Here is an 11,321-nt window from a genome sequence, read left to right as displayed (position 1 = left end):
ACAGATGCAGTGGGCAATTTGCTCTTTCTGCCGCAGTGAGTAGCATCTTAAAGGAGAAAGAAAGGTACAATCACTGGGGGATGCAAAATATTAGGCACCCCCCAGTGACTGTAATCGCTTACCTTATACCCCAGGATGGTGCTCTTGTTGGGGAAAACCGCACCAGCCTGGGGTTAGCTGCGAGGGAGCAATTTTTTTTCTGCCTTTGCACCGCTTGTGCATGCGCAGTTGAGTGAAAAGCCGAACTTTAACAAGAAAGTCAGCATTTTCACCCTACTGCGCATGAACCGGCCCTAGGATTGGAAAGAACGAAGACAGGAGGAAGAGGATTGTGAGCTTGCATCTACCCCGGGCTGGTGGGGTTTTCTCCCAGTGCCACCCAGTGATTGTACCTTTCCTTCTCCTTTAAGGAACTTCATAAAAGGTACTTGCATGCATATGTGCTTTTTGCACTTCCATATAGTTGCACTCAGCAGCGATCAGTCTTTTGCCTGCCATTCCAAATTGAGCACTGTTGCATCTGTTAATGCACAGTGCTGTGTACAACCTGGAGCTACCATTAGACTTGCGCCTAAAGAATTGTGTGCAGATGTCATTCACACAACAAACAACAGAACTGACTTGTGCGAACACTGAAATTGAAGCCAGGCAGACTGTATCTAATTTACAGCAAATCGCTGTGTCCAATGTTGATGAATTTTGATGAAAGTCAGATGGGGTGCAATAGCATCTGATTCAACACTCAGATTGTGTATGAATCCTGGGGAAAACCAGATCATTTTGGAAAAAAAACATCGGAATTATATTTGAAATAGTACTTGATATGTACTTGGAGTGGCACTACTATAGCTGAAGTTGCAGGTACAGACTGTCTCCCAGGGTTTAACTAGGCCAATGGAATCACGGGGGCAAACCTACAGGGGTTGGTTTGCATCAGGGGTGGGGAAAACTGTTAGGGCCTGTGCACCCCAGTCCCACACTGCTGGCTCAGATACTTTTAAGGCAATGACAGACGTGTATCACTTTATTGCCCATAGATGATCACCAGGCAATCTCCTGTGGAGGACAAAACACTACCTCTGTCATTCAGTGCCCTTAGGGACTTGGATATAACAACAGAAACACCAAATTAATTTTTTCAAATGAACGTTAACTAACCAGAACCATTTTATCAGCGTGAAATTATTTAGTTTAGAAACCAGTCAAAATGGTGGAATTCTTTCTAGAGGTCACTATGGGAAATGTCACTGGTATATTTCTGTGCTATACTTCCATCCCTGTATATGCCCCAGAAAGGTGCAGCAAACATCTCAGAGGTAACAAAGCACTGCACCTAAAATTTCAATAAGATGGAGTATATGGCTTTATGAACTAAAATTAAATATTATGAATTATTTACATGTATTTATGTCAGAATTCTGGTAAACTGAATGACATGTATTTGCTCCAAAAGTATATTTTGACGGAGTGGATTGTTCCAGACAACACTGAGTGTATATATTAGTAAGTTCCATGAGTCAGTTGTTGCAGTAAAAGTGCCTTGTGTTGGTGAGGTGCTGCAGCTACTGTACTTGGACGTATCGCCCTTGCTGACTGAGTGCCGGGGCACTGCTAGCCTGCTGGGTGTGGCTGATACATTATGTAGGAGCTTGAGGCTTGTGTGCTGAGAGCTATGCTTGGCTCGGCTCTCAGTCTGTGAGTGTGTGAGGCTTTGGGTTTGAGGCGGAGCGGCAGGGCCAGAGCAGCGTGTGTAACTGGAAACCAAGGTCTCCACTGTTCTCCCCTGTCAGACACTCGGCTACTTTCCATTCACTCAGAAGCTGAGGAGTCGGCGGGTTCGGAAAACGGAGAAGAGCTGACAGACGCAATAGGAGTTTGGAAAAAAGGATTATTTCCCCAAAGTCCCCTAACAGGCACATGGGCTAATAGGAAAGGAGTTTGGGATTACAAAGCTCTGCTGGAAGTACCATAATCTTGGACGTGAGGCGGCAGGTTTAATGGCTGAGCTCTCGTGATTCCTTCCTTCCAAACTTGGGTAAGCTATTTATTTAACAGCGCGCATTGTGCAATCCTGGCATTTCCAAGGGCACATTGGCTATTGGGAGTGTTAAAGCAATAGCTGGCGCTTCAGTAGCTCTAGCAATGCGGCTGTTTGTGTGTGCCTGGGCTCTGACACCTGCACCGTGCTACACCCACGGGGCTACAAAGGCGCACACGCTGCCAGTGCCACAGACCCGTATGAACAAGGGGCGCAGCTGCCTCTCTCTGCCATAAGGTTTCCTACAGGGAATGAAGCAGATACATCTACCCACTCACGCTGCGCACTCAATACAGCTTTTAACCCTTAGTGACAGAGCAGAGTGGGACACAAACCAGTTCCAAGCACGTGGTTATAATTCAGATTGACCACTTTATATATGTGTATAAATGGTAAATACGTTATAGCGCACCAGGGTATGCATGTTTAGCTGGGGTTTCCTGATAAAAGCAGTTTGTTCAGTGACAGGGAGAACATGTCGGGCTATCCCTGCTGGATGCCCTGAAGTGATTGTATTTTCTTACATTGCTCAGTGAGAATATATATATTTATTATAGCTAAAATCTCATGCACAACATACTCCATCATAATTAACCCCTACTAGCTATACACTTCACTTGGATGCTATATGTCAAGTGAAAAGGTAGTGCTATGGTGCAGTGTAGTCTCAATGTCAAAGGCTAATTGCATGGTATGCATCAACTCATTAGGTTTGACCAGAAATCAATGGCTCCCCCCCCCCCAGCAGACTGAAACGATTGTCAGTGAATAAGTCTATGTGTGTGTGTGTGGAAGTAAGTCTTTTATGATCTTTTATATCTTTTATTTGTAGGCAGCACTTTAGGGTGATAGTGCACAGGGAGATTAGTTGCACGTTTGTAATCTCGGGTACCATAGGCGACAAATCTCCTCAAAATACCTTTCCACCGGCAATAAAATCAATCGACGGTGGAAAGGAATACACGATGCTTAGTTTTTCCAAAGTTGCGCAAAGTTTTCTGCAGAAGGGAATTTGCGTGACTTTGGAAAATAAAGCAATGCTTGTGCCTTCCCTTGTGAATCTCCCCAGAGCCATTACCCTTAGGTTCCCTTACCACAGTTATATCAGTAGCCAGTTAACCTGCCTGTATGTTATGGAGTGTGGAGGAAATTACAGAACCAGGTGGAAACCCTAGCAGCAGGTAGTTCCCAGGTCACAATTGAACTCCAGTGTCCAAGGCAGCAGTGCTAACCACTGAGCATCTCTGAAATTCTCTTGAATTACTCTAGAAATTCTGCACCTGTTTAGTCGAGATTGTCCATCAGCAGTTGCACAAGTACAACTTTGAACTAGAGGGCTGTGTATACAAGTAGTGCAGTAAATAAAAATATACATTCATACCCAAATACAACTTCCAGCAGGTTTGGGGGTTTTTTGTCTTAGCTGCTAAAGAGTCACAGACTGATGGTATAAATATATAACCAATGTATCTGTTTAGTGAACACAATTTGTTTTCTTAAATACAACAGTTAGTACAACATATTTTACAATTAGATTTGCCAGTAGTTTGTGGGTATAAGAGGTGAAATATCTTGTTTCCGTTTCTCTTTCCTTTGCACAGAATGAGATGGTGCACTAGGTGAATGCTAATCCTAATCCTACAGCCTGTAAATCGTGTTTGCTCTGAATTGATCTTCATTTGTTTAGCTAGCTGCAGCATATTGATGAGAACCAGGCTCATTTTCCATTTGAAGAAAAATTGGCAAGATGTTATCACAGCTGAGGGAATTTTGAGGAAAGGCTTCTGCTTAAAGAAGTGTCTTTGCTCTCTGAGATGGAATCAAAAACAGGATTGTGTGTGAGCTGTGCCTGTTTATCATTCACTGTTATTCTGTATAGCAGAGGTATTGAGGTAATGCCGGTAATTTCCAGTGCCCTGAAGCTTGCCAGTTCCCTGCTTATGAAATGAGAAATACTGAAAGACTGTCTGTGTGCTTATCCTCCTTTTGATTTATAGTGGAAGGGAGCCACAAGAGAAATAGTTAATCATTTACTTAGCATGTACATTTCAAGTCTTGGCTTGTTGCCACTACTATTGCTCTAGATGCTCATTCCAGCAGCAGGTGGAGTTGTCATGTGTACCATATAACTGATATACAGTGCCCTACAGGAAACCTAGTGTTTTATCATTGATACCAAAATAAATGATTGTATTTTTAACAGGTTGCCTCATCTGGACAAATAAAAACATTTAGCCAAAATGGCAGCCACAACCATCCAAGTGCTGATCGGCCTGGTGTTTTGTTCAGCCTGTGTTACAGGAACGCTGCAAGCAAGAATTTTTCTGACGCTCCATGGTAAGAGATGTCTCCCAGCAGGGTTCTGTGAGCTAATAAAGAGAAAATTTGGTTTGTTTGGAACAAGTGACTACACCTAAATGATCCTACAGATAGCAGGTTAGAGGTATACGCTAAACAAACCTGTTTATTCATTTTAATTAATTCTTGTTGTTTAGCTTGCTCTTCTACAAGGTTGTACTCAAAGTATATACATTTTAATTTTAATTAATTAAATTCACTGAGGAAATAGTGAATCAACTGTCATCTCCATCTGTCACATATCAGTTTAGTAGTATCACACTTGCTGGCCAAATAATTTGTTACTATGGCATGCTACATATGTTACAGAGTGATGTTACTGAATGTCAAATATTTACCAGTGTTTATGAACTGTCTTGCGAGTTGTTAGTCCAACACTGAAGATAAAGTGGAACATGTCTGTAAATTTGTTGGCTTTTTTCTGAAGTTGTTGTTTACGTCAGTTCACATTGTTCTGACAGATTTGTGTGATTCCCAAAAGTTATTTTAAATCCATAAAAGTGGCACTTGAATTTGGGCAAAAATCTGTCAGATGGACAGCACTGGGCACTGAGCACTGAGCATTTTCTCCTTATGTGTTTTTCCACTGCCCATGTGTGACAATAGGCTTTGTAACAGCTGCAGGTTGATTTGTGATATTGTGATACAAAAAAATTCAAAAGAATTCAAACAATGCATTCTTTTTACTGATAGCAATACACTTTTTTTTAAATAGATGAAATGGTTGTATGTGTTCATGGGACAACATCTGTCCATTGTTTATAACTAACACTCCATAGCCCAAGCAGGCTTGCTGTTATCACAAACAGACATCATGTACACTTGTAAAATACTTCCTTTGCTCCAAGTTTTTATGGATTTGTCACCAGTCTTTAAAAGGTCAAAAGTCAACACAACATGGAACCTGCACACTATGGATACTGGGCAGGTAGTGAGACACAGACAAGGATTAGGCAGAATTCATGGTCGTGGACAGGCTTAAGATCAGGACAGGTGATTGGATTCGAAAGTCAGATTCATTCAGAGAGTTAAAAACCATAATAAAACAGCAAGATGGAGTTAAAGCACAGTGATTTTTCAGAAAAACAAAGGGACTAAGTGGGGCACACAATGATGCAAAAGCTTTAAAATAAGCACTATAGTCACAATTGACATTGACAGGAGACTACTTAGACAAATTTGCAGTTGGGAAAGAAAGGAGGAGGCTCTAGTCACTGATGTGCATTACATATATTAATTGCATAAACTGTGATGGCCAGAAAGTACATCTGAAGTGGGCAACTGCATTTGAGAGGCCCCTTGGGAAGAAGCATATATAAAAGTAAATATTTTGCAACATTTTACATCTTTGATGTTTGATCTGCTAACCTGTGCTGTTTACCTGGATCTCCATGGAATGTTTGGAATTGTACAGTTAGAAGACTGCATATGTTACATCCCTGTTTTTTTTTTAAATAAATTTTACACCTCATCTAAAGGGCCTAACCTTTCTACATTGCCAGAAGCCCACTCTTTTCTGGTTTTGGTTCTGTGCTTATGAGGTCTCAAGCATATTGCTGTCTAGCTAAAACTATGCCTCATATTTTTATAATTTGATGACAGTATTTTTTACTAATAAAAATAATTAAGTACTCCCACATGAGGACGTGCAGACGAGAGAAATCTTTTATGCCTGTCAAGTCTTATTTATATTTTGATACCGATTTTTATCTGATCAGACAGTTGCTAAAAGGTCTCTGAGCTACAGTTCAAGTGTAATTTGTCTGCAGTTTAGGTTCAGGTGTAATTTGTCTGCAGTTTAGCTCTTACCTCTCCCTTTGGAGACTACAAGCAGTATTGCCTGCTACCACATAAGGTGAGAATAATAACACTGATTCTTATTTGAGACACATTATTAATTACACAATTTTGATGTTTGTCTGCCATTTAAGTCTCTGCAAAGAACAACCCTTGCCTTCAGAACAAAAGGCTAGCTAGATGCACAGTAAAAGAAAACGGAATTATTCTACATTTCTTGCTGTGATATGAAAAATATTTCTTTTGAAATGCTTAGATCATCAATTCTTTTGTGGTGTTACATGTAACAACATTGGATGTTTGTAGAAAGGTATAATGGCGAAATGTGTAAATATACACAAATCTTTCCACTATTTAGCCAGTGTTTTATAATGAGAATCTTGATTCTTAAGCAAATTTACTTTGTGCAAAGGGGCAACATTTTTATCAAAGCTGTCAAAGAATAGACAGGCAATTGTAGTATAGTTAGAAAATAACTTATTTACACTTTGAATTATTTTTACTGAACAATCCTTCTTCCCAAAGGCACACATTGTGGTTTGGGGTGTTTATTCTGCTGTGATTTCTCCATGCTAGTAAGCGCTGCCTAAATGCACAAAATCACCTCCAAGTGCCTTTTTGGTTCCTATGGGGAATCTAATGAAAAAAATAATTTTTGCAGAAATGTCAAAATTTGTTTAAAATCACGTTCTAATACAGGTGATGGAAATCTTTGGCCTTATGACAAACTGAACAAGTATAGACTTTTTAAGGTGCATGCATCTCTCTGACTGTGGAAATGGTCAAAGCTGCCTCTGCTCTAATGGAAATCAATCAGGCGTGTGCAGTAGGCACTATTTAGAGTCTTTTTAGTCAGATACTTATTCCTTTGAAAAGAATACTGCTGCAGTCAAAACTGCCTTCCTTTCGTACAATCACTTCTTGTTCTGGTCAAGTGGAAATAATTTGTGTTTGGTGCTGTTAGATAGGGACCACTCAGGAACTGTCACTTTATTTTCCTGAGCAATCTCATCTTGATAGGGGGGATTAAGAAAAAGATGTTGAATTGATTGGTTGTATTTTTTGTCTCTATACATTTCCTGACTTCATCAGTTTTGTGTTGCAGTTTCTTAAATATCTTCTGAAAGATATGTTCTATATCATTCAAAGCCTCAGAGGCAGTGTTTCTTAAATCTTTCCTCACTATTGTCCTGATGTGAAATTGTATGGGATTTCCCTGTAGAGGCACAGCAGGAGGTCTAGAGTGTCAAAATTATTTATTCCTTCACCTTTATTGTTGCATAGAAATCCTGAAATCCTTGATCCAGAAGAATATATTTAAAAGCCCATGCTCTGTGGGGTTTACTCTCTTAAATTAGCTGTGACTTGGCCCTGGAGTTGTGCCACATACTTACTGTACAGTGGAACCCCCAATTTACATCCCCGGATTTTAAGTTTTCCCGCTTTTTACACCGTTTTTTTGTGGTCCCACCAATTTTAATGCATTCCTATGGGCTCTATTCCCGGATTTTACATATGAATTTCCCGCATTTTACACTGTTTTTATCATGCCTCTCCCTAGCAAATCGCTTAGTTTTAAGGTAAAAATACAGCTTACTTTAGGAATTAAAGTTTCCCCCATGTCTTGCGATCACAGGCGCCATCTTAGGAAGGTCAGCGGCACCACTATCGCCTCATATTTCATACTGCGCATGCGTACCTATCCGGGAGCGTACAAAATACCGCGAGAGTTGCACAAGTATGGGGAACAGCTGTACAAGGTGCAGATTTTTGTTTCAGTGCTGTACAGTATTCTTTTCCGCATCTTATTAATTTATAGTGATATTCAAACTTTTAGCAAACACATGCATTAAATGCAAAATGTTTTACAGTACTTCTGCTAAAACCTGTGAAATAACTCAGTAAAGGAACTGTGTTGCAAATAAAAAATTATTCCTGTACTTATTTCCTTTAAATCATTGACATTTATGTGTCCTTAACACATTTCCCTGATTTTACATTTTCCCTGATTTTACATCTTTTTTTCATGGTCCCCTGAAAAACGTAAAATGGGGGTTCTACTGTATGTACTTATGCACATTAAGCAATCTGCACATTTGTAAGGAGTTAAGGTGCCCATACATTTGAAGATCCGCACGCTTGGCTTTTAAAAACTGATGACTTGTTTCTGCTAATAGACTAGCACAATTATTATAATTTAGTATAGGGATTTGAGTTCAGATTACCATACTCTAACACTGCTTCTCTGTTTATACTTTAATGCTATATTACCCTGTAAAGTATGAAAGGAATTTCTTTACACCTGTACAGTATTTAATACTAGTTTAATATTTAACCTTTGACAGCTAAAATATTTAAATATCTTTATAACAGGTATGGATGTTTTAATAAAAAAAAAAAAGAATTTGAATTTCAAATTTAATTAGAAGTTATATACAGCTTTACATGTACAGTTTTTTATGTCTGGGTGACAGGTCCCCTTTAAAAAAAATCTTGTTTAGTTTATAACTTTATTCATTTTGCGTCACTTATACTTACATGTGAGAAATTATGTTTTACTCAAAAATGAAAAATGATTTTCCAAGCAAACACATCCCTACTTGAGAACCCATTAGCACTGAACCCAAAGCTTCTACTTTGCAAACTACATAATATGGTGATTGGAACTGAGGCATAGGTTTGCCCAGATTTAAGGAACCTGGAATCTTCTCTCCCATCAGGTATGCAGTATGATTTTCTGAACATGTGTCCAAGGAAAAATTGAGACATCCTCGTATTGTCACTACAATTGGTTGTTTCATCAAAAGAGCAGGCATGAAGATGTTAGTTTCCTTGCTTCAAACTAATAATAATATCAGTTCATGTATAGTTAAACTGATAAGGGTTGCATACATAGCCAGTTTGTCCCACAGATTATATCATATCATTATTATTTTCCTTATCAGTTATTTATAAAAAAGACATTCCTCAATGCTAAGTGGGTATATTCACTGAACAAACAGATTTACATACAAAGCAGCGATAACTGATACAACAGGTAAAAACTTACAATAGCTTACCTCCTAAGCATCTGGCCAAGTATCTCAGGAGTTAGTATGAGAGAAGCACTGTAGGCCTAGTGATTTTTAAGTGCTGCCACCTGTGTGGTTATAAAATGCTCCTGTTTTTGTAATTTGTGCTAGAGACTTGACATTCTAATGGTGGTGATCTTTTGGGCCCATTTATCAAAGTACGATTGCCTCCGAAAACAAAAAAATCGACTTTTTCGTACTGTGCGTCAAAAATTATGCGACAAAATCATATTGTCACGAGTATGAAAGTTTCGGATTCATTCAAGCTTCTGTATCGTGACTTTCCTTTGGCCAGGTTGGAGCTGCAGAGTGCCATTGAGTCCCATGGGAGGCTTCCAAAAACATGCACAGAAAGTCCCACCGTTTACGATCGTTCAGATACAAAAATTTCGTGCCTGATTGCCAATACGATATTATCATGACTTATTACGATTTTTCGTAAGCATTTTCGTGACATTTGCGATCATTAGATATTATCATATCTAATCCGAATTTTACCTATTTCGGGATTCGAACTTGTACTTTGATGAATCTGCCCCTTTAAGTCCTTGGTAGTGAAACTGAAGCCACTACCTGAAAGCGTCATTCAAAAGCATGTACTCTCAAAAACAGCATGACTTTAAAATAGACATTCCAATAGCAAATGCTTCTTGGCTGAGCCGTGCATGTTTTTAAAGAATTGCAAGCAGAAGTGGTTTCTCATGGAAAAAAATCTGGGTTTTTCCTAAAACTCTTGCCTTCAAGGTCTCTATGACAACTGTATGTTAAGTACTGTTTGAGTGCTGACTACCCCAAGTGATGTCTCAGGTTAACCAAAACTTCACCTGTCATCACTAATGAATGGCACAATGTTGATACAACATTTCAAGCTAAAGAGAGGCCTCTGGCAAGTGTGCCTTTTCATATGTATTTGTACATTGTTGTATGTCCTTCTTGTTCTTTCTACTATACAGGACCAATAGAAATGTTCATAATATGTAGCATTCTCTGAGAAAACATTACCTCGAATGTACACCATTATTCCACACTGATGATTCCAAATAAATAATAGGTGGTCAGATAATACCAGTGTGTGTTCATCTGGTAGTCAGTTTATCCAGAAACTGGAATAGCAGCCCCTTAGTCTGTGAGTTAGATAGTTTACATTGGTTAACCAGTTAGCTAAACCTTTAGGCAGATTTTCAAATGCTGAGCATTTTATTTCAATAAATATGTTTTATCAGTATATTATCGTGTAGATGGAAGATGGGTTTAGGAAATTAAAAATATGGTATTGACTCACTATCGCCAAGTTAGTAAGATCGTGGCTACACTGCTGTTACACTACTGTATAAACCTAATCTGGCTAGAATAGTGTTATGGGAGAGAGATGAATGGGGATGAAGAATCCAATAGCTTAATATGCTTTATTTTTTCATGAATTTGTCTAGCAGAAAGCATAATATAGATTAACCAGGACGCCAGCATGTGCGGCCCTCCTCTCCCACTCTTTTGTCAAAAAATACTTTGTGGTGTTGGTTTTAAATTTTGCGTATTCTAAACCTTTACTTATTTTTTATAAGAAATTTTGCAGGGAACTAAAAAACCTTAAAGAAGGAAAGGTTAATAAAGAGTTAATCTCAAGCTGCAGGCATACCTTTAGTTGTCTTAATAGTGTCCTTAAGTCTCCCCATATTTCACCTGTTCAGATGATCAGAAGCCAAACAGGAAGAAAAAACGCTGAGCTCTGTAAAGAAAGTTCCCATAATGCCTCGCTCCTGCACCGAGACCCAGACCCGTGTACATGCTTAGTTTGTAAAACTATGAGGAAACTTCCTGCTGATTGGCTCAGATCCATATTCCTAAGGGGGGGGGGAGTGCGTTCTTAGCATTCTTGAGGGAGGGGGGAGCAGGAGAGGGGAGAGAGCTGCGTGTCTCTGGCAGAGGAAAACAGACACAAGAAATCTTTTGACAGAGAAGTCAGTGCAGCATTACTGTGAGTGCTTACGCTGTATTTACATAGACCTTTCTGATAAAGCTTACTTAGTTATTACCTTTCTTTCTCCTTTAATGTTGTC

General features: G+C 39.2%; 1 protein-coding gene across 2 annotated transcripts in view; it reads left to right on the top strand.

The window, feature by feature from the left end:
• The first annotated feature begins 1,598 nt into the window (after positions 1 to 1,598).
• sema3c (semaphorin 3C) overlaps positions 1,599 to 11,321 on the top strand; it is an 89,088-nt gene continuing 79,365 nt past the window's right edge. For both annotated transcript variants that reach the window (XM_002933086.5, XM_004913029.4), the window contains exons 1-2: positions 1,599 to 2,035; positions 4,242 to 4,375. In XM_002933086.5, coding sequence (XP_002933132.1) covers positions 4,279 to 4,375 — 97 coding nt within the window. In that variant the 5' untranslated portion in view covers positions 1,599 to 2,035; positions 4,242 to 4,278. The remainder of the gene's footprint in view (positions 2,036 to 4,241; positions 4,376 to 11,321) is intronic.

Source organism: Xenopus tropicalis, chromosome 3 (assembly GCF_000004195.4).
Source record: "Xenopus tropicalis strain Nigerian chromosome 3, UCB_Xtro_10.0, whole genome shotgun sequence".
In the NCBI taxonomy this organism is placed as follows: domain Eukaryota; kingdom Metazoa; phylum Chordata; class Amphibia; order Anura; family Pipidae; genus Xenopus; species Xenopus tropicalis.
Note: the sequence above shows the minus strand (reverse complement) of the source record. Positions and strands in the feature narration are given on the sequence as shown.